Raw genomic sequence first — 24,391 nt, forward strand, 5'->3', positions numbered from 1 at the left:
GTCTGACCATGTATAGATCCCAGGTCACTTTTTTAAAAACAGGGCTACATGGGGGAGAAGAGTGTCGGTGATTCGGTCCGGGGACCATGGGAGGGCTGTCTGTTATTTCCCTGGGAACCAGGTCTGAAATAAAACTCTCAACTTCCATGGCCAACCTGCTGAGAGTCTCAAACAACCTGGCTGATTTGATGGGAAGTTATGGAGTATGGACTTGGGGTCAGTGACCCTGCACACCCCTTGCTACTCTGACCTTCCCAGTTCTGAGTCCTTCCATTATATGGAGCAAGTATTTTCCTTCCATCCTTATTAGGGCATCTTGCTTGGTTCTGAGTATTCCTAGATAAATTTGTCAACTGGTGAATATCTACTGTGTCCCCTGAATTAGGGTGAGCTGCCCAGACCTTCTGGGCTTACCCACGGGCCTGATGTGTCCCATGGAGGTGCCAACCTCTCCCTGGTGCTTGCCAAGCTGCTCAGGGTATTAGGCTCAGCTTCCTCTTTCTCCTGCTCTCGACATAATGCTTCTGACTATTGTCTTACTAGAACTGACAGACCCGAACAGTGTCCGAGTGAGTCAGAGCCTTTGATTACAGTAACAGTTCAGAAGAGAAGGAGGCTGGCATTCTCCTTGCCAGTTGAGCTACAGGAGAGGGCAAAGGGATCTATCAGTGTCCTCAGAGCTATAATAAATCAAAGGACATGTACCAGCAAGATGTCAGGACAATTTCATATATCCAGACATTTCAGGCAATGAAGCTTTGATGAATCTGACAGTGAAACTGAATGCTCTTTCACTGGGCGACATTTGGGAGGGTCTCAGTTTGAAATAAAGGAGAACAGCCCACCTGGTAGACTGTGTGAATGGCACACGATTTCCTTGGGTTTTACTGTAGCAAATCTCATTTGGCCACACGCCACCCATACTGATGCAGCTTTGTTAAACTGCAGGTCCCTGGGCTCCACCCAGACCTGCTGAACCATAGTCTGTGAGGAGTGGGGCCCAGGTGCGTGCATTTTTTAAAGCTCCACTGGTGATTCTGAGCTTTGTGTGCATGAACTGAGACGTCACTTTCTCAGGGGCTGAGGCCAAACTTTGTGCTATTTTGTACCATGTGTGGAAGTAGGAGAAGTCTATTTACAGTCAGAAAAGGAATAGTTCACAGAATGAAAAGGATGCTAAGGTTATTCAAACCATGTAGTCTTTTGAAAAATTATTTTACCAACAATCAGTTGGCTTTATTACATTGATGAATCTAAAAAGTTCTTCTCAAAAATAAAATTCTAAGAATAATACTGTGTTAGTATCATAATTCTTCCAAGTGGTAAAGATACCTCAAGACAAATGCTGGGCATAGAAGCCACAGGGCATAAATATGCAAAGAAATAAAAAGCTAACCATTTCAAACAATAAGGCTTCCCTCTCACTTACCAACTTCACATTTCCCTGTATGGCCCCGGAAGATGACTGGTTAGCCAGAGACGGGTAAGATTCCTCAAGGGAGGAACAACCTAAGACAGGCACAGTCGCAGGGGGGCCATCAGGTGAGAAATTGGGGATCAACAGAGGTGAGGCTTAGAACCTCACCCCCCCGTTCTGAGAGAAATCTTCTGCATACGTGGATGTTTTATTGCCCTTGTCTAGCTTGGATTAATACTTAGTCTACAGGCACACACCTGATCATCTACATTTGCTCTCTTACAACACTAAACTATGTTTTCTACCTTTATCTTGTATCTACCTACCACTTCAGCATTTTATTAAAAATAATAATAATAAAGAGAGAAATGTGGTATCCACATATAAATCAAGTATAAAAACCAAATGAGTATTCATATTGGAACTGACTGTTTATAGTTCATAATGCATGAGCAAAACCGAAAGTTTCTGTGATGACTGCCCTTGTACTGTTCACTATGTAACTTATTCATTATGTAAGAATTTGTTCTACATGTAAGAACTTGTTTGTTATGCCTCAGAAGATTGGAGACTGACAAAAATTAGGCTTGGGGTGGATTAATGATTGTGCATTGAGCATTGACTCCCCTATACAGAATTTTATTGTCGTTAACAACCATTTGATCAATAAATATGAGAGATGCCCTCACAAAAAAAAAAAAAAAAAGAGGACAGACTTCCAATGGTAAAATAAATAAGTAACCGGGATGTAATGTATAGCATAAGGAATATAGTCAAGATATTGTAACAGCTTGGTAGGGTGATAGCTGGAACCTAGAATTATGTATATAAATGTTTTATCACTGTGTTGTACACTTGAAACTAATGTAATGTAATACTGTGCGTCAACTACCCTTCAATAAAAAATAATTATCTAAAAAAAAAAAAAAGAATAATACTGTGTTAACAATAAATAATCCTAAACAGATGTTGAATGGAACAGATTGCTGGGTCAGCGGGTACCAACCAGGACCGTGCTGGGCAACCTGGGACACGTGGCTACCCTAACTGCAAAGAAGCAAAAAATCGAACGCTTAGATGCTCCCTTTTGACCCTGCCCAGTAATGCAGAAGGACATGTTTATTGGATTTATCTGACAACCATATTTAAATTACAATGTTTATTGGATAAAGGTTTCTGGAGGCCTTACTACTCGGTATATTTAAACACTGCATGACTTGCTGTCTCCCTTTGAGCAAGAGCTTTTGGGCTTCTGGAGTTAGTGATACACCCGGAAATGAAAGTTCTTGGCTCCCAGCACTACACATCTCCTGAGAATGGCCTCCTCTCAAATAATTCTGTATTTTGTTATCTTGTTGGAGATATAATTGAGATGTGGAGAGGGATTGGGAGACTGAAGAAAGTAGAATAGGGCATAAGGGCCATAAGATTTCCTTGACCATCAGGAACCACACGCAAAGTGGTGGCAATCCTAAAAATTCCCCCTTTCATTTGTTTATTCAGATGGAAATCACCATGGAAAATATTAAAGGCAACAGGAATTGTTTCTATTGAACCAGAAAAATAGCTGGAAACAACAGTGCAAAATGGGTACCTCCTTATTCTTTAACGTGGGCTTTTTTGTGCCAGCCATGCCCATGGCATCCTACTAAGAATAAAACCACGGGCCCCGTCCCTGCTCCGAGGGACAAGCACATCTGTTCCAAGTATAGAAGTGCATCTACCTCCAATTTTATTAACTGTACGACTACCCAGGGAGGGCTCCTGCTAATCCCCACACTCCTGTTGAGCCCAAGGATGAAGTGCTTGATGACCCCTGGCCAAGCAGTCAGCACCTTCCTTCTCTTCCTCTGCAGTTCTTACTCGATCTTAAATACAACAGCTTCCAACGCGCTGTCATTCGGCGATGGCATGATGGAGAGGCGGCAGTATGAGGACCAGGGTCTGGGGGAGACGACACCCCTGACTATCATATGCCAGCCCACGCAGGTAAGGCTGACCGTCACTCACATCCTCAACTCCGGGTTCACCGGGCACCTATTACTAAGTATGAGGTCTTGCTCTTGGGGAGAAAGGGCACAGGGTTATAAAAGATATATAAATATTCAAGGCTAGGAAGAGTCAGATGGTGGTACTGACAGTCATGACCAGCATTTGCGTCTATCCTGGTAAGGAATCTGTTCTGCAGAGAGGAGGATGTGATAGCTAAAGAGCAGTAAGGTCATATCTGCTTCATAGGCTGTTAGGAAGAGTCAAGGAAATAGTAAGAATGGAGCTCTTCACACAGCACCTGGCACATAGTGAGTGCTCAGTGTATGCCAGAAAGTTCGCAGAATGGAGGAGTGAGAAGAGTCATTTTGAACAGTTTAGGCAGAGGCAAGTTGAACATTCAAGCGTGTTGAGGATCAAGGGACTAGACTACACTGACTGGGGCCCAGGGCTTGAATTAGGAAACGGAGAAGGGCAAGATCCCGCCCCCATCCCACGTGTGAACCTTGTCAGGGCACCGGGAAGCAATTGTGACATGCTGGCCAATGTGAAGCTGGCAACTCTAAGGAAACTGGAAATAGCTGACTCTATGAGAAAGAAGGAATACAGAAACATCTAGAAGGTGTCAGCCAGCAGTTGCAGAAACCAAAGCCATATGGGCACACCTTTGACTAGACCTGCTTATTTCATCACCCAGAGGGAGCAGTTGTCCTCTCTGGACCATTGATGGGGACACCCACATGCATGCAGTCAGGCAGAGCCTCAAGTGTGATCACAATAGGCAAAGCAGGACCTAGTTCCTAAAGGGGACCCTCCGACCGGGCAGTCCCATTGCCACACGTTAGAGACAGGGCAAGCATAATAATAGAAGGCCTCAGTCCCTGAAGAAGTTGATGAAGCGTCCCTGTCGGAGAAGCTGTCCCACCCGGTGGCTGTCTGTACGTGCTGGCTGGTTTCACCTCTGAGCTGTAACTCAGATGGCCTTCATGTTTTAGTAATGACCAAATGCCACTCCTATGGAGAGCTACAGCAGCCCAAGGACAGTACCACCTTCATAACCCTTCTTATTTTACAAAACTGCATTCCTCGCATCTGAGCCTCGGAAGAACTTGTGAGGTCTGCAGGATGAGTCCTAACTACCCTCATTTTATAGGAACGCCAGCTTTACTTTCTCACGTGCTTCCCCACTAATAGCCTTTCTTTCGCCGCAGCCTCTGAGGGTCAACAACCAGCTTGGTCCTCAAAAGAGATGCCTTTTTGTGTGTCGGCATGGAGAGAGGATGGATGTTGTGTTTGGCAAGTACTGGCTCTCCCAGTGCTTCGATGCCAAAGGTGAGCATTGGCATACCTACCGTGACCTCTAGGGGGCAGAGTCAAGCTGCGTTTATCTAGATGGTGTCATTTATGCCTCAGAAAATGCCTGTAACCTGTTACCTCCAAAGTCCTTCCTGATTGTCTTGAGTGTTACTCCATTTGAGTATGGACCAAATAAGGCAAACATCTTGTCCACAGGCACATGGCAAAGTCAGAGGCAGAGATGGGCATCCCGTTTCCACAGCCAGAGTTCCCTCCATTAAACCAGCCTGGCTCATTTGGTTCCATTTCCGTTTGAGTGGCTTGCTTAAGATAGGGAGGCTTTGCATATGAGAGAACCCTACCTCTTTAGAATGTCTGGTTGGAACTTCACTTAAAAACTATCTCGTAGCTTTTGTCAGCTGAATGGAGGAGTAGATTCTAAGACATCCTATCAAAGCAAAAGCCTGAGCCTCAATATTTCTTTTCTAGAGAGCTCAATCCATTCTCTTTGGTGGAAAAGGAATAGAGAGTGGAGAGGCTGTCAGGCTCAGCAACAGGAGTCCTACGGAAACAAGAATCTCACGTAGCCTTTGTCTGACTTGCCTTCCAGGCCGCTACATACGCACCAACCTGAACATGCCTCACAGCTTACCTCAGCGGAGTGGTGGTTTCCGGGATTATGAGAAAGATGCTCCGATCACCGTGTTTGGATGTATGCAAGCAAGACTAGTGGGTGAGTGATCACCCCGCCTTTCCTGGCTACTTCTTCAAAAGACTGGTCCAGTGAGTATGCCAGGACACTTCCTAAAGGTTTCTGTAACTTTCCTGCAAGTAGTATACTTCCTCAAAAGGGATGAATTACATAACCATTTACATTTAGGACTCTGTGCTTGGCACTGGGTTGGTTTCCCAGCATGAACAAGGTATGACCCTGACTGAGGTGCAGATGGTCCAGAGATGGGACAAGGTCACGGCTGGTGTGGCAGACAGGTCAGCGCCTGCACAAGGCTGAGGAGGAGGGAACCTTGGGGTGGCTGAATGCACTTTTGACCCTTTTGTTAACCAGACCAAACAAGCTTAGGTCCACTTGTCTGGCACACAGTGTCATGAGTCAGCAAAGCCAAACACTGACATCAGGATGTAGTGAAAGAAAGAGGGCATTTATTGCAAGGAGAGGGGGCGCCATGTAAGAGAACAGGCAGCTAATGCTTAAGGTCCCAGACTCTTGGTGGGTTACAAGTAAGGGTTTTTAAAGGCAAAATTACAGGAAAAGTTTTGCTGGGTGCATGATCAGCTCATGCCCATTCTTTCGATTGGTCAGGTGACAGGGGATCATTTCAGGAATCTTAGTCCTCAGTCTTCTGGCTCCACCCAGTCTGGGCTGCTTATTGTCAGGAGGTGACCCATCTGGCGGGGGTCTACGTTCTTGTAAAACATCTCAAGGATGCATGCGTCAAGCAAGAGCTTAGCTATAGCTTTGAGGAGGAACTAAGAATCCTGTATCTGTTTACCTGAGTTTATAAACTCCCATTTCCTTTAATCTCTAGTTATTCAGTCTGGTTCCCATATTCTGGGTCCTACTTGAGGGATTCAGACTTCTCTTTGTCCATGAGATGTCTGAGGGGCTTCATCCAGAGGGAGCTACCTGTGCGGTTACCCTTTGAAGATGCTCAGTTCTTCGGAGGTCTGTTCCACATCTGCCATGCAGACATGGCAGCCTCATCCCGTTCAATCATTTAACGCATACTGATTGATCACTTACTTCATACAAGGTACTGGGCTAAGCATTGGGAATCCAAACATGAGTCCCCACCCTCAGGGAAACAAACGTGTAAGTGGATCAGTATCATACAATACGGCATACTCAGTAACAACTATGCACAGAGCATTACAGGAGCTCAAAAAGAGACACACAGGAGGAGAGAGGTCAGCTGAGACCCGAAGGGAAGTCCGCAGGGCAAGGAAGGAGCAGGCAGTGGGAAGACCATTCCCATGAGAAAGAACAACATAGAGTCCCAGACATGAGAAAGGGCACTAGAGTACTGTGGCAGCCAGTGGTCCCTGCTTCTGGAGCACAGGTTGTGGGCAGGGGCTCGTGAGATGGATAAAGTCAAGTTCACGGAAGACCTTGCCCACCCCACTGAAGTGTTTGCACTTTGTCCAGTACAGGTAAGAAGTGGATGCCAGGAGGAAAGCGTTGAAGAATCGGGTGTTGGGATTTAGCTCTGGCGTCCAAGAAGATAACACTGAGATTTTGTTTAGCACAAGAGAAAATTAAAACAGGTCTAATTTTGAAAATGTAACACCTCTCCCCTTTATCACAGTGGCAAAGTGGGGCATTTTGTTTCCAGGTCTCTCTCCCAGATGGATGTTTTAATGCATGCTTACACCAGAGAGTAGGAAAGAGAAAGATAAGGGGTCTTTCATTCCACCTCCTTCCTCGAAACACTGAGCAGGGGATCTATTGGCAACAGGGCTCAAGCTGCCGGCTCTCTGTGAGCCCAACTGGGAAGGAGTGGTTCACGGGGTCGGCTTGGCATCTTGTCCCATAGCGGGTCCAGCTGGGGCTGAGCGCATCCATCAGATTGATTCTTCGTTGGTTTTCTTTGCAGGTGAAGCCTTATTAGAGAGCAACACCATTATTGATCACGTCTACTGCTCCCCATCCCTGCGCTGTGTTCAGACTGCGTACAACATCTTGAAAGGTAAGATTTGAAAAAGTCGACTCTTTGACGCCTCTGTCTCTCCAGCAGCCCTATACCTAAATTATTCTAGACTCATGGGACATTAGCCAATGGAAAGCTTCCAATGTGGAATTTTTAGCAAGCGTCCTTTCAGAAGATGTTGCAAAAGTCTCAAAATCATATTCTGGCCGCATAAGCAAGACGAAAGGAAGTATTTGTGCAAATAATTTTTTTTCTTGAAAATGTAAAGCTCTCTCGGATGAATTTGTAGGCTTATAAAACAATGTTGTCTGGCAATAATTTACAGCCTACAGAGCATGATACTTTTTTGTGTGCTGAAGCAGTGAGATGGTTTCCTCCCACTGTGCTGTCTGCCTCTTGTTTACAGCAGCAGTGGTGCTCCTAGGTGTGTGCAAATCTTAGTCATCCTTGTTTCTTTTGTTAATTGGAAGGACTTTTCAAAGCACGATTGCAATAAAGATACTAACTTTCACCCTAATGTCTGTGGAAGACCGAACTGCTGGGCTCTCCATTCTCATTTCACTGGAGAGAAAACTAGAAAAAAAAAAGAGGGTTGGACTGTTCACTTATACCAAACAAATGAATGAGGCAGAAAGAGCTGAGCCAGCAAAGAAGTGACACCGTTTCTGAGCCTTCTATTTGTTAACCTTAAGTAAACGAGAAGTTTATTATATGACATTCTGTATTAAATTTGCACAGAAAACCTGGGCCAAAGGCAATATGAAGAGAGGTAACAGGGACAGCTCCTGCTCTGAGGGTAAGGACTTGTGCACAGGCACTTGTAAATGTTCAACATTGGATATCCTGATAGAGAAAATGAGTCATTTTCATGCCATTCAAATACCATGTAGGCTGTTGTAGAGCAGTGGATGCTAAGAGAATTTCTGCAGTTTCTTGGTATGGCAGTCTTGGAACTTACTTTAGAAAAAGGAATCAGAGTAGTCACAGAACTGTGCAAATGATACAGGTAATGATGTGCTTTTTTTGCTTAAATCAGATACCATTTAAAGCCAGCCTACATCCTAGGGGTGTGGCCAGAGTATTAAACTAGAATGTTTGTAGCACACAAAAAGTAAAACCCTTGTCCAAACCCACAGGCTTCTGCCTCCTGGTAGCTATATATATATAGCGGGTAGGAAAGAGAAGACTTACCAGAATCTTTATAACAACGTGGCCTCTAACTTACTTATCCACTGAGAATACAGTAGCATTCCTTCCCTGTTCGTTTTATTTACTGCTAAGGTTTACAACAAGAAAATCACTTGAAGATCCGTGTAGAGCCTGGCTTATTTGAGTGGACAAAATGGGTTGCTGGAAACACATTACCCGCGTGGATACCTCCATCAGAGTTAGCGGCAGCCAGCCTGAGTGTGGATACAACCTACAGGTAACGTTCTGAAGCCGCTGTGTCCTGAGACCGGTGTGAAGTAGTTTCTACACTAGGCCAGGCTAATAAGGAGGTGAAGGACCAGACACAGGCCACAGGCAATCGTCCACATTGGTGGAAGCCAGGCTGTGATTTGAAAAACCGAAACTCGAGAAGGCCAGCATTCCCTGAGCATTCATGTGCACTGTATCTCCCCGTTCCACCCATACACTGGATCTTCCTGGCTTTATTTCTCCTGGTGAATAAAACCGCTTTGCATTCCAGGAGCAGGCACCCAGGCACCAGCTGATGACGAGAGAGTTCCAGAAGCTTGCTGGGCGAAAAGCAAAATGACAATGCCATACTTCGGATTGTCATTTTTAAATTCTCTTTCTGTTCATTTATTTTTGCCATAACCCCAGAATGTAGGCGAGCCACTAATATGTAGGAGCGCCAGCAGCTTGCCTAAAGCTGGGCGTTTCATGGCCACACTCTTATTAACACCCTAATAACCAACCTTTATTGGTCATTTTCAATCTGTCAAGCACTGTCTGAGCTGCTTTATAGTCTTCTCATTCCTCGTCCTTTTTCCATTTGACCAGATTTTGCATAAATTTTAAAAAGAGGTGTTTGTAGATTGCTCAGAGGAGAATAATACACAAGAAGATAATTAATATAACTATATTATTATTAGTTCTTAACTATCAGAAATCTACTCAGAAATTTGTGAAAAAGCCCTTTGAGGAGGGATATTCCCAACCATTGCTGTGGGGAATTAAGCTCCTATTTCTTACGGCAGAAATTGGAACAAGTGACCAATATAAGCAGAAATGTCCTCCTTGTGATATCCCTTGACCTTTAATTTCAACTGCTTATCCAAACAATGAAGTGATGCAAGCTAGGGCAACCTATCTTTTCTTCCCATAGTCATTTACAGAGCAGGAAAAACAGACCTTAGATAACCCCATGAATTAAGTAATGTGTTACTTCTTCTTGCTTAAAGGAATTAGTATTCCTCAAAAATCAAATCAATCAGATCCTCTGCTAATATACTTCACATTTTGTCCTATCCTCTCTATGGCCACTGTTTTTCTATTCTGTTGGGGGAGGAACAGCAGTAGATCATTGTCCTCGTGCCAACAGCCATCATCCCTCTGGAAAGAAGGTGGGGTGCTGTCAACAGTCAGCATCGGTGAAATGACCTTCCTCACTCACCGCCCAGCCCAGCCTGGGCCAGTTGTGCCTCCACTTCCCCCTTTGCTGGGGCCTGCATTGCTTCCCAAGCAGGTTTTCAAAGGTCTCCCAAATCACTCTGAGCCTTTCGGTGCACACGCAGACACCCAGCCCGGCAGCAGAACAAGGAGAAAGAAGAGTACCTGCAACCTGAGGGTCAGGACATAGTCCTTATGCCAGATTTTCTTTTCTTCTTAAAAAAAAAAATCAATTCAACCATTTTGTGTTCAGAAAGTCAACAATAAAGCATATGAGAAGCACAGCCCCTTCAGTTAGGCTCCCTCTGAAATTCCGCCAAGTGGCGCCCAAATGATTGAAGAAACATGGTGATGGGCGGAGGTGCACAGACCGACAGCCGGGCATTGTAAGTCGGGCATTGTAAATCAAGCAAATGCCACTTAAAGATCCCCACCCCATGGAACAGGAGGCAGGCAGGACCAGAAGCCAGAGTAAGGGAACATAATCAGGCTAGTAGCTAATATCCAAGTGTCCCCCTACCCAGGCAGCAAGGCCCAGCCTGTGGGCTGGGTGTGGGAAGCAGCCTAGGCTTAGGGAGCTGGACCAGGAGGAACAAAGCAGAAACAACAAAATATACAACAGGGCTTCAGAGCAGGGGACTGCGGCAGGGGACGCGGATCTGAAGTGTCAGAGGGACACTGAATCAGCCTTTGGTGTCAGGCTCAAAGCAGAAGCCTGCCCTATAGCCTGGACTGGAGCAGGGAGAATATTGCTACCGGAGGGCCCAGAGCTCCGGGTTCCAGGTCTGGTTGGTGGTTGGAGGCCCACCTGACTCTGAGGACAGTACATGGGTCCTGCAGGTGGGGTGCGGAAGTCTGGGCCCTGGCCCTCCCCCGTCAGAGCTAGCTCAAACACAAGAGCCATTTCTGGGTTCAACTTTGACCAGGAGGAACTGAATCTCAGTATCTACTTGCTCTCCACTTACACAAATCTCATCTATTACGATGTGTTCTCACAACTGAAATGACTCCTTGGGCCATACAAAGAGGCCTTTTGTCGGTGTGTGGGGCTGCTGGGAGACCAGGTGATGTATGTGATAGTGAACCGGGATGAGAGGTGGGGCTGGGGAGAAGGAGTTGACTCCAGAACAAGTATGTTCCTAACAAGTGGTGAGTCATGCCCCTCCCTATCCCCCGGGTGTTGTGAGATTCAGAAGATTGTTTCCTAGGAGAAGTACAGCTTGCTGAGAGAATGTTATTTACATGAGGGCAAATTTCCTTCAAATGGAGCAGCACCTGTCCTCTCTGGACAATAAACCCAAGTGCACAGAAGCATAGCTTAGAGAGGACACTGTCAAAACCCATCTAAAGTGGGTGATAAGTTTACAGGGGCTGATCTCAGACCCAAGTTCAAATGCAGACCCTAAGAGCTGCTGATGGTGTGAGCTCAGGCAAGTCATCCTAAGAGCTGCTGATGGTGTGAACTCAGGCAAGTCATCCGTAGCCTTTCTGAGTCTTGGTTTTGTCATCCATAAACTCAGGATTTGGAAAAGGGTTGCTAGGAGGGCTGTCTTCAAAGAATGCAAGGAGAGCACTTTGCACAGAGCCTGACACGTGGGAACCTCTCAGTAAATCTTTGATCAAGAAGCCGTGTGAATTTACTTTGAGAACCTATTACCACCACTATCTACCATGCACTAAATACCAACAATGAAAGACAAATAAGAAAATAGAAAATATGACAAAAACAAGATAAACACAGTCATAAACCAGATATTCTAAATAGTAAAGAGAGACAGAAGTAGGTAGAAGTAACAGATCAAAGTCATGCAGAGTCACCAGGATGGGAGGGTCCTGCTTTGATCATCCTTACATACCTTCGTACATTGCGTCATAATGATCATTTACATCAACAGCCTACTCACCCCAATCATACACTGAGACCTCCTCAAGCATAAAAATCAGGTTCCCTTTATCTTTATGTTCCCTCGGCTTCTCCTAGGGCCAGGTGTATAGTCTGTGTTCAAAATAAAAGGGAAAGAAAAGACTGGTGAAGATTTCGTAAGTGCACAAATCCAATAAACCTAACATGTGCTTTAAAAACCTATCTTTAAAACTCCCCAGCTCCCATTTTATGAGGCCAGAATTATCCTGATACCAAAGCTAGATAAGGACACTACAAGCAGAGAGGACTACAGACCAAGATTTCTGATTAATATAAATGTAAAAAAATCTCAACAAAATATTAGCAAACAGAATTCAACAGCACATTCAGCACATTAAATGCCTTGTACACCATGATCAAATGGGATTTCTCTCTGGGATGCAAGGATGGTTCAACATATAAAAGTCATGATTATCACAATAAGTGCAGTAAAAATATCTGAAAAAATTCACCATCCTTTCATGATAAAAACACTCGACAAACATATAGAAGGACCATACCTCAACATAATAAAGGCCATATATGACAAGCTCACAGTTAACATACTCAATGGTGAAAGGTTGGAAGCTTTTCTTCTGTGATCCGTAACACAGGGGTGCCTACTCTTACCATTCCTATTCAACATAGTACTGAAATTCCTAGCCAGAGAAGTCAGACAAGAAAAAGAATAAAAGGCATCCAAATTGGAAAGGAAGAGGTAAAGTGCCTTTGTTCGCAAATTGTATGATCTTATATAGAGAGAATCCTAGGGACTCTACCATAAAACTGTCAGATCTAATTAACAAATTCAATAAAATTGCAGGATATAAAATTAACATTCAGAAACTAGCTGTGTTTCTACACACTAACAACACATATCTGGAAAAGAATCCCATTCACAGTAGCATCAAAAACAAAGTATTTTGGAATAAATTCAGGTAGGAAGGGGAAAGATCTGTACACTGAAAACTGTAAGACTTTGAGGGAGACATAAACAAATGGAAAGATGCCCATCCTTATGAATTGGAAGAATATTGTTAAAATGTCCATACTATCCAAAGCCAGCTATAGATTAAATACAATCCCTATCAAAATTCCAGTGGTGCTTTTCACAGAAATAGAAAAAACAATCTTAAAATTTGTTTGGAACCACAAAAGACTCTAAAATAGCCAAAGCAATCTTGAGAAGGAAGAACAAAGCTGGGGGCCTCACATTTTCTGATTTCAAACTATCCTGCAAAGCTATAGTAATCAAAACAGTGTGGTACTGGCATAAAAATAGACAAATAGGCCAATGGAACAGAACTGAGAGCCCAGAAATAAACCTGCAAATATATGGTCAATTAATATTTGCCAAGGGAGCCGAGAATATTCAATGAGAAAAGGACAGTCTCCAGTCAATGGTGTTAGGAAAAGTGGATAACCACATACAGAAAAATGAAACTGAACCCCTATTTTGCACAAAAATTAACTCAAAATGGATTAAAGACAAATATAAGAACTGAAACCATAAAACTCCTAGAAGAAAACACAGGGAAGAGGTTACGTGATGTTGGTCTTGTCACTGATATTTTTGGATATGACACTAAATACACAAGTAAACAAAAGACAGAATTAATAAATAGGACCACATCAAACTAAAAGCTTCTGCAAAACCAAAGAAATGGTCAGCAAAATGAAAAGGCAACCCACAGAACAGAAGAAAATACTTGCAAATCATGTGTCTAATAAGGGGTTAATATCCAAAATATATTAAGAACTCATACAACTCAAGAGTACAAAAAAAAAAGGCAATCCAATTAAAAAACGAGCAAAGGCACTGAAGAGAAATCTTTCCAAAGACATAAAAATGGCCAAATACATGAAAAAATGCTTCACATCACTAATGATCAGGGAAATGCAAATCAAAACCACAATGTGTTATCACCTCACATCTGTTAGGATGTTTATCATAAAAAAGACGAGAGATCAAGTGTTGGCAAGGATGTGGAGAAAAGGAACCCTTGTACAGTGTTGGTGGGAATGTAAATTTGTGCAGTCAGTATGGAGGTTCCTCAAAAAATCAAAAATAGAACTACCATATGATCCAGCAATCCCACTTCTGGGCATATTTCCAGCGGAAATGAAAAGAGGTATCTGCACATAATATCATTTAAATACGGGATCTGTGAGAGCCAAACTCAGAGAAACAGACAACAGAACGGTGGTTACCAGGGGCTGGGGTGAAGGGGTATGTTGGTCAAAGGGGACAGACTTTCCAGTTGTAAGATGAGTAAGTTCTGGGGATCTAATGTACAGTATGGTGATTATAGTTAATAATTGTGTATTATATACTTGAAAGTTGCTGAGAATCAGGATCCTAAATGTTCTTACCAGAAAAAGGAAATGCTAATTATGTGACGTAATAGAAGTGTTAGGCTCACACTATAGTGGTGATCATTTTGCAATATGTGTATCAAATCAACACTTTTACACCTTAAACTTAGACAATGTTACATGCTAATTATATCCTAGTAAAGCTGGGGAAAAAATAAAACTTATATTTACAGCTTATCATGTGTAAGGCTATTGAATAGAGGCTTAGAAAATCTCTGGCAATTTAAATCAAGAGCTCTAACCTCTACTTTGCTTCCTATTGGCTATGTGACCTAGGACTGATGGTCAGTAAAATTAGTTAAACTGCTTATGAGCTGTCCTGCACATGAAACTTTCACTGCATGTTTAATTTTTCATCTGGTCATTCTGACACCATGTGTACATAGCCTATTATTCTGTACTTTTCAACCTATTATTCTGTACTTTTCAACCCCACAGCTATATAATGGAAATAGTCCCCTGAACCTCCTCATTTCTAGGGAAATGGTAAAGGGAAATGTGGACACTTTGGAAAGGTCTTAAAAGTTTAACATACTATCAACTGCTTTGTCTTGGGATCAAACATTCTTATTGTCTTTGTTCATTGTTCTATTACAGACCTCACATTCCAGTCAGCAAATTAGTGGTTTCGGAATCCTATGACACCTATATTAGTAGAAGCTTCCAAGTAACAAAAGAAATAATAAGTGAATGTAAAAGTAAAGGTAGGTGGCATTGTTTTGGACTCCATATTTAAATATGTGATCATTTCTCCCCTGTGGTTGACAGGCTGTTCTGGATGTTTCCACTTGTTTTGGCAGACTGGCTTAATAGGAAAGAAAAATATGTCCAGACACTCCTATAGGTACTTTCATGTGAAATGTTAATATTCTCTTGGGTACCTAAAAGGGTAGATATTCCATGGGAATACACCAGGATTACTCTACAAAATGACTTGGAATTCTGCTTTACAGTGGCACTCTGTGAAGTGGGAAGCCTGTTACAATTTCCAGAGGTTCTTTAGCAGGCCATTGTTCTGCCTGTAATTTGATCCAGGAGCACGGACACCCCCCACACACACACACAAGCTGCCACTGTCACCACCAGCCGAGAGCAGCGATCCACGGTTGTCTCAAGTCTGTTGCTCCTAAATTTTATAAACATGGACTCGAATATTTGATGATATGTAGGGCTGACTGTTCACTCTAAAATTTTTAGTAAAAAAGGAAGATTACAAAAGAGTTTTGTACATTCCTGTCCCATTTTTTAAGTTAAAATATTTGTCTTCATAGAGCAAAGACTGAAATTATATATATACACCAAAATATTAACAGTGGGTAGCCTTGGCCCAGCAGTATTACAATGATTCCCACCCTTCACTTATCACTCCTAAGCCACTCAGTTCATTACCCCTGCGATGCTCTGAACTATGAAGATACCCAACCGGTATCTTATCAACTGGTCTCAAGTGCCCTATAGTTCTGCGGTGGCAACATTGAAAACTGTGTAAGGAGTAGAACAAAGTCCTGTAGACGTGGATAGTTTTATATCTTGATAGTGGCTGTGGCTCAGAAAGTTACACATATAATAATAGAATTGAGTAAACCTGGTGAAATCTAAGTAAGCTACCTGGATTGTGCCGGAATCCATTTCCTGGTTTTGATAGTGTACCAGTTAGGCAAGCTGGTACCACTGGAGGCCGCTGGCTGAAGGATACATGGGCCCTCACTGGTGTATGTGTGTGCGCGTATGTATGGTATATATACTATATACACATACACATGTGTATCTCCATGTGCCTGTACATATTGTACAATGACATATATAATACATATGTAATTTTACATATACATATATATTTATAACCTCCTGTAAATCTACAATTAAGATTAAACAGTTTTTTTTCAATGACATTAGGCTGCCTGAACTATACAGAGCATTTCAAAGTATTGTTTGGCTGAATTGTCTCCTTCTTGAGAATGTTTTCCCCTCCCCGGAACAACTTGGCTTCCAGTATTGAGAAAGTTTACATATGTCTTTATAAAATGCTCTTTCCAGGCCTTGCTTTTTTCTCCCCAGGAAATAACATTCTGATTGTGGCTCACGCATCCTCCCTTGAGGCATGTACCTGCCAGCTTCAGGGGCTGTCACCTCAGAACTCCAAGGACTTCGTACAGATGGTCCGGAAGGTAATTGGTACCTAGTAGTTTTAGCACAGTTCATTGACTGGCTGATAGCTAAGTTCTTTGAAGCATGTGTTTACTCTGAGTTGCGGAGATGGATTTATTGATTCACTCAACCAAGGTGTATCGAGTGGTGCTTTGTGTAAGGCACTTTATTAGGCCTTGTGCAAGAGAAAAAGACATATTTGAGCTACTGCTAGTTTCTAAGAGCTAAAATTTAGGAAGTAGCTAAGAATTACAAGCAAATCGTCTGGACTTCCGTGTGGGACCGTGAATTGGGTGAGCGAACCAAAACACAGCATCAGACTGCTCAGCTAGAAGACAGGTCCTGGCTGGTCGGCCGAAGGAAGCAGTGATTGGACATGATCGGGCTGAAAGGCAAATGGAGGAACCAGGCAGCAAGACAGAAAGCCCAGGGGGCTGATCCACACATCTGGATTCTTCCTTTTTGTGCCTGAGGAAGAGGTTTTCCCGTCAGCCGCCCTCCCACACACTTCCCTCCAGGCTGACTTATGTGCTTCCGTTATCTGCCCCCAGAGAACCTGGTTCAAACTCAGTTGTAATTCTTGTTCATTTTTTAAAAGCTTATTTATGTGTCTTTCCCACTACTCCATAAGATGCTTCAAGGCAGAGATTTTTGTCTTGTTTATAAATGCAGCTTTGGATGCACACAAAAAAGCTGGTTTTGAAATGCCAGGACTACTGAAATTGGGAAAGGCCCAACTTCAGCTTTCAATGTTAAAGAGAGACAAGCAAAAGAAAAAAAATGATACCAGACAACCCAGCAATTCCACTTCCGTGTCTTTACCCAAGGATAACAAAATCACTAATTTGAAAAGATGTATCACCCATGCAATTACTGAAGCATTTTATTTCCCATAACCAGGATACGGAAGCAACCTAAGTGTCCGTCAATAGATGGACAGAGAAGATGTGGTACATGTAAGCAATGGAATATAAGTCAGCCATAAAAAGAAAGAAATTTTGCCATTTTCAACAACATGGCTGGACCTAGAGGATATTATGCTAAGTGAAATAAGTCAGAGAAAGATGAGTACCGTATGACCTCACCTAGATGGGGAATCTAAAAAGCAAATGATCAGACAAGCAGACAAAACAAATAGGCTCATAAATACAGAAAACAAACTGGTGGTTGCCATAGGGGAGGGGAGTGAAATAGGTGAAGGGAATTAAGAGGGACAGTTTCCAAGTAAAAAATAAGTACAGGGATGAGAAGTACAGCTGACGGAATAGAAGCAACAATATTGTAACCACTTCAGGTGGTAACTGCACTTAATGTGGTGAGCATTTTGTAATGTACATAATTGTTGAAGCACTAGGTTGTAGGTTGTACACCTGAGACCCATATAATATTGTGTATCAACTATATTTCAGTCTAAAAAAAAAGGAAAAAGCTGGGTCAACTTTTAATGATTGAATAATCTTTCTCATCATCCAAGTATAATTTCAGAAATGTTTGAGCTGCATTTTAGCTTGACTTGCAAATTAAGAATTAACTCCCAGAATCTTAGCTTTATATGTTGCTGTTCTGCCCTTATTAAGTTGCAATTCTATAAACAGTTACTTAATTACACTAGGGGAGCTCACCATTTAATGAATTCTGATGAATCCTCTTGCAATGTAAATACTTTTCTATCAGTTTTATCCATTTCATTTTCTTCATTGGTTTTTGGAGTAGATGCATGTTTACAAAGCCCCTACTAATTCCTACAAATATGTCTTATTCTCAAGACCCACCTGAAGATCTTTCTTTCCAGGTAAAGGTGAGAACATTAACCTTTTGTTTTCTATTTTCCTTTTCTTCAACATTCTCACTTCAGATCCCATACTTGGGGTTTTGTTCCTGTGAAGAATTAGGAGAAACTGGAATTTGGCAGTTGACAGATCCACCTATCCTTCCTCTTACCCATGGACCAACGGGGGGCTTCAACTGGAGAGAGACCCTGCTACAAGAATAAGCCACATCAGTGAATGAGAAAAGGCCTTAGACTTTGGGAGACGTACCTTGTGTTTTTAGTAACAGTGGAAAATACGTACCACATTCTAAGTGGACAGCTCAGAATCATTAGGCATATTTCCTTTCTTGCTTCTTACATGAGACTGTGTGAATGAGAGAAAGACTTGATTCGGGGATACAATTCATTCTCTCTGAATATACCCAGCTAGCAAGGTTCTCAAGAATTGTCTTCCTAAATCAAGGCACCTACCGAGGCACAGGATGTGTTCTCCCTTCTGTCTGTGCGTAGCTACGGAGCCCGAGTCCTCACAGACGGGGCTGCCCGCCCGCTCTGAGCAAGGACGCAGAGGGAAGACGGACGTCCCGAATCCAGCTGGAGGGACACCGAGCTGCCGTGTTGGCGGTGGGATTTCCTTTCACGCTATAGGTTCCAGTCAGGCAAAGCCAAGCTGAGGAATTCCTTTAAATTTAGTAGAAAACATGCCTCCGCAGAGAGCTGTTCTTAAGTTACGTGTCAAAGTCTGCTCTCAGTGTGACCCACACCCCAGCGCTGACTCAAGTCACCTGCCCGAGGACTCCAGCGTTTACCGTAGTCCCGCCCAGCTTCTCCAGAGCGCCTGGCTCCAGCTGTTTGCTGCAGCCCTTCCCCTGTGCCCCTTGCTTCTGTCTGTGAAATGGGGAGACAAAGCACTTCTGGACACTCAGGAGGAGGATAACCTAAGTGTGTGAAGTATTCGATTGTAGGAACAGAGAACTTGCAAAACAGAAAGTGACTTGGGATCCTTACCCACGCTGTAGCCCCACGAGCCGCGATTTGCTTGTCTGTACCCCTAGAGTCGAGACCGTGTGGACATTTTGAAAGGATGTGTGGTACATTGAGTCAGCAAGAATCTCATCCTTGTGCAATACGGACATCTTTACAAACCGTACCAAGCGGCGGGTTGTTGTACCCTTAGAGTACATGTCAGTCAGAAGAGAACACGCACAGAACATGATCGGTTCTACCAGGGATGGACAATGAAGTCAGGAAACTAATGTAAATGATGACAGTCACAACTGTCCTGCTACATGCGCGGTCATCATCGTCTGTTTTTCTGTGATAATTTAAAATATGTAGGTAGGGCTACTTAAGGAAAGTTGGGAGACCCACCCCCTGTGGTTTCTCATCACGCTTGCTCCCTGAATTTAGAGGAAATTTATTTTTAAAGAAAAATAAATGACAATCAAACCAAAACATCAGTTATCAGTGTCTATTTAATTGTACAACTAGCTGACTGTTGCAGCAGCAGACGATGGTCTGATATGATATGGTTCACTATGTACAGTGCGTGCGCAAAATGAAATCCCAGCCATTTAAAGAGAACATTAGTATAAAATCAAGGTACACTGTGGCATTGGATAAGATTCAAAACCCAAATGCATAAACATATATGAAAACAGATCATGCTCCTATTTGAAACTGGAGTTTGATGATGCCTGAAGGGGGAAGGAAGAGAAAGGAGGTTGGCTCTGTATGTCAATCAGCAAGAGGATGATATACTTGGGTTTTTTTTTTAAGTCCCTTAGAGAAACATGTCACGAATTTTACATTTTTAAAGCACACCTCCATTTCTTTTAGTATTGCACACTGATCCAGTTTCTGGGTATAGAAATAACTCTGTGCTGACATCATTTGATTAATATAAATGTTTTAACTGTAAAATTGGGGAAATGCTCCGAGTAAAGGTTTTAAGAGAAAAGTCACATTACAGCTAATGTAATGTCGCTGCCATTCATTTTTTATCTGTAATGACATGAATCCACTGCCTAATCAAATTTGTAGTATTTATTAGAGTTTCTGCAGATGGTTATGGACTTTCAGTGCTCAGAACAATGCCTGGACCGCTCATATCCCATTTCCTTGAAGCCTGTAGCAGTGTGTTCTGGGCAGTGTCTGTACTTGTATAGAACATAATTCAGACAGGTTATCATCCTCCTCCTCTCAGTTGTCTTGAGAGGTGAGTAAAAAAATTTATGCCTCTACTTTAACTACCCAGATTATGAAAATGGCCAGAATGATCTGAATTCATGTTAAATTCTTTTTCTATTAACCTATTTTAAAAAACTAAACTGAAGACTCCAGTTAAGAAATTCTCTGGAAATCATGTTGAATCTCTGTGTAATAAAAGGACCAGTCAACTGTATTACATAATTTCATATTCATCCAAAAATTCTTGGTTGATACTAAACCTTGAAGTACACGCTAGTTTCTTTTTGATCTGAGGCTGATGCTAATATTATTAAGAACAAATGTGTCAGCGAAGGAGAAGGGAAGGAGGAAGGAGGGAACCCAGAAGAAAATGCCAGATAAGAACTAAATGGTTTCTTGTAGGGAGGACTTTTTTTCCTAAATGTGTGAATTTACCTGACATAAACTAAACCGAAATTAAAGGTTTTAATCGGGGACTGAAAGTCTGAAAGTTTGCTGCTTGTGTAACTGTGCCACATCAATCTGCTAATGCCCTCGTTTTATTCATAGATAGGACTTCGGTTTCAATGATTTCAAAATGCCACAACTCTTCCTCTGCGGACGAGAATAATTGGCACATTTTAATGCACAAACTGGGGGTTTCATTTTCCCAGGCTCTCTTCTCCATCACTGTTTTGGTAGCTAGGAGCGTCCTGCTTCACCGGGGTAGGGAGCTCAGAATAGTGTTTTCCATTTCATTTAGATTCATAGAATCTGAATGGCTGATTAAATGGCCATCTGATGGCTGACAGAGGGGGTGGTATTTTTCACTCTGCTAGGGAAAGCCTCGGAGGAGTTTCTAGTTTTTATTTGAATTATACTTTAACCAAAGAATTGTTTTAAAATAACCTTATATTTGAAAGAGGATTTTGCAAAAAATAAAAATAAAAAAAGATAAAAAAATAATATCTTCTGGAATTATGTCAGTTCGGTAAGTCACTGTCGATCATTTTCTTGCATTTTAGGCTGATGTGGTCATTTTCCTGTCAGTGGTATTTGGCATGTGAATAGATGGTCATCTATTTGTGCTTAGCGTTACCATAAATGTATCTTTCCCACTCAACTGGCTGTGTTCGTATTAAATGAAGTCTCTTATTGCAGTCACCTCGTGTCACTGGGATCTAATTGGTGAGCTACAGTAAGAGCAGTTCCTATCTCACTGCCTTTGTGGAAAGGCGTCCGTCCCCGTGTAGTAAAAAGGGAGGCATGCCCCGTAACCTAGGCACTCCGCGACTCCGGCGTTTAATTCGAAAGCAGTGATGAATTGCTCTTTTGAATTTACTCTAAGTAAAGCGTGTGTTAGAATACAGATGAACCTCCTTTAATTTTCACGGGCAAAATCACAACTGTACTGTGTCTGCACGCACGTCTCAAGATAATGAGGTGCAGGGTTATTTGCATTTAAATTGTCCTGCGCACGTGTGAGAACTGAGCGCCTCAGTCGGGCTGCCTCGCCAGGAGGGATGAGACTGGCGGAGGAGGGCAGGGGGAAGAGGGATTTAACATCGATTCAGCTGAATATTCACTTTTTAGAGGTGATGGAGGGCTATTTTGGTAGGCGATGGCAGATGCTTTTCATGTTTAAACATAAGATTAGAACTGGATTTGCTCCTCTTTAATACTTCAACATACTGAATTTTTGCTGGAAATTCAATATGTTGGGAATTGACTAGCTCTCCCTAAAATTCAAGGAAAGGAACAAAACGCCTCAATACAGAGGAAACAACTTGATTTTTAAATACATATAATATCATGTTCAGTGTATGAGGTTTAAAATTACAGTGATGAGTAGTCAAGCAATATACAATCAGTTCTGAAAAATGCTTTACATGGTACCACTTAACTGCCATTACCACACAAAAACTGGGATTTTGCAGCTGCTCATCTGTTCTTGGACTCCGTACAGGATTCATGTGTATAATTGGAAATGTGTACTGTTCTCTGATGGCCCCTAAAGAGGGGAACACTATCCCAAAGCATTTTGGTTATGTATAAACCTTTCTAAACTTGCTGCTTTTGAAGGTATAATTGCGTTTCTTTCTCATTTATAAGGCAACTGTATCAACTTTTTTTTTCTACGTGATTCAGATGTCTTTATCTCAAGAAAAAGGTTTGTAATTGTAAAACAGAAAACCACACCTAACTGTATGGCCAAACTCCTTGTAACCCACCCGTGGTGTCTGTGCTCCCTGCCTGCCCTTTCTCTCCAGTTCTAGCACCGCTGTAATTAGTCCAGTCCTCTCCATGAGTATCTCCATTTAAGTGGTTCACAGATGATTTAATAAAGAGGAACTGTGTCCTCAGTCGATCCAGAGCAATCTCATATGAAACTGAGTGGTCTCTCTTCCTAACGTGCTTTTAGTTGTTGCTGTGGTCCGTGCTTTTTCACAAATGTTATTAAGAGTGTGACTTCTCGCAGAGGGCCAGAGGAGAGGGTGTGCCAGCAGCCTGTGGGTCTCTGGTCCCTTCCGGTCAGACATCTCCCTGAGTCAGGGTGGAGAGGGGCAAACGCACATAGGGGAGAGAGAGAGAGAGCAGAAGTTCCAAAATGCTTCCACTGCCCCATGGCCCAGCCTTCATCCTCACCAACACCCACCTTGAGGAGGGGCCACAGCATAAGAATTTGGCTAAGAGAGAGGAAAAAATTCCATTCAAACAAGGTCCCAGGCTAATAAAAGCCACAGACCCCTTTTTGAAGTATGGCTATGTTAAGCTAATAGATTTTAAAATAAGCCATGTATGCAAATTTATGTGCAGGCTATAAATGCGGATTCTGATCAACACAACCAGCTAGTCGCCTGGCAGGGTTTTACTTCCTGAGGAAACAACGGCTAATGCTCATGTCTGACAAAAGACCAAGCTGTGTTTAGCCTTGTGGCTGGTCCTCAGCTGTTCTCTGCTTGATGGCTTCCCAAACTCATTTTGCCCTTTTGTGATGTATGGAAAGCCTCCCTGCACATCTAGAGAAAATGAATGTGCCCTTTGGATTTGTTTAAGCTGAAATCAGAAAAATTTTTTTGGGAAAGGGGAGCTGAGGACCAAAAACAGTCTTTCTTCTGAAGAAATAATACTTTTTGTTGCCAGAAATAAACATGTAAAACCCACATGGCCTGCTCCTGGCTGTGAAAAGATGTCAAGGTCTATTTAGCTGCTTGTATTATGTCGATAGGGCAATCCAGAAGGTCTGTGTTTCACTGGAGAAGAACCTCATGTTGTACCAGAGAAGAAGCCCTACTTCTGGAGTCAGATAGAGCTGGTTGACGATCCTGGCTCGGCTGCTTACCAGATCCCTTAAACTGACCTCATCTGTAAAATGGGCCCATTGATTTTTACAGCATGGTTGTATCAAACAGGGTAATGAATATAAAATACCTAATACTATATGCTAATAAATATATTGCTTTCACTAAGGCCAAGGTAAAACCACACATCAAGCCACTTTCTTGTCTATGGGGAATATCCAGGAAAAGGAATAAAAATGATCTCATTCATATTGCTATGACTGTGCTCTTCTCCCCGTACATTAGCTTCTGTAGTTTAAGAGGAGCGTGATAAAAGTGGGTGTATTGGGTGAATTCTTTGGTTTGTCTGATAGGCTGCCTCAGTGATTTACCACTGTCCTTTTGTATAATTTTCTACAGTTTTAAAAGCACATTCTCATCTGACCCTCATAACAATTTTACAAGGTAAGGAGATCAGGTATTATGAACTCATTGTATGAAAGAAAGATTCTGAGGTGGTGGATTCATCCATCATCCCACAGTATTGATCGGACACTCTATCCCTAGCAGGGTGGCAGGCTGGAGCGTCAGTGGCAAATTAGAAAGCAAGGTCCCTGCTCTCAAGGAGTGGACAATGAATGCATAATAAACAAGGTAATTACAGAGGTGGATCAATGTTGTTGAGGGAAAACACAAGGTTATATAATAGTAACTTTGGAATGGATGTGGCACAGGGGGTATGACTTTAGATAAGATCAT

The 24,391-nt window shown here is 42.5% G+C and overlaps 1 protein-coding gene across 6 annotated transcripts in view; it reads left to right on the plus strand.

The window, feature by feature from the left end:
- UBASH3B (ubiquitin associated and SH3 domain containing B) overlaps positions 1-23,859 on the plus strand; it is a 129,819-nt gene extending 105,960 nt beyond the window's left edge. For 4 of the 6 annotated variants that reach the window (XM_036887614.2, XM_036887615.2, XM_036887618.2 and 1 more), the window contains exons 7-14: positions 3,274-3,406; positions 4,618-4,738; positions 5,313-5,435; positions 7,315-7,407; positions 8,650-8,794; positions 14,861-14,967; positions 16,322-16,431; positions 18,267-23,859. In XM_036887614.2, coding sequence (XP_036743509.1) covers positions 3,274-3,406; positions 4,618-4,738; positions 5,313-5,435; positions 7,315-7,407; positions 8,650-8,794; positions 14,861-14,967; positions 16,322-16,431; positions 18,267-18,404 — 970 coding nt within the window. In that variant the 3' untranslated portion in view covers positions 18,405-23,859. The remainder of the gene's footprint in view (positions 1-3,273; positions 3,407-4,617; positions 4,739-5,312; positions 5,436-7,314; positions 7,408-8,649; positions 8,795-14,860; positions 14,968-16,321; positions 16,432-18,266) is intronic. The other 2 variants (XM_036887612.2, XM_036887616.2) reach the window with 1 other exon arrangement.
- Positions 23,860-24,391: the final 532 nt, after the last annotated feature.

This window comes from Manis pentadactyla, chromosome 13, assembly GCF_030020395.1.
Source record: "Manis pentadactyla isolate mManPen7 chromosome 13, mManPen7.hap1, whole genome shotgun sequence".
Classification (NCBI taxonomy): domain Eukaryota; kingdom Metazoa; phylum Chordata; class Mammalia; order Pholidota; family Manidae; genus Manis; species Manis pentadactyla.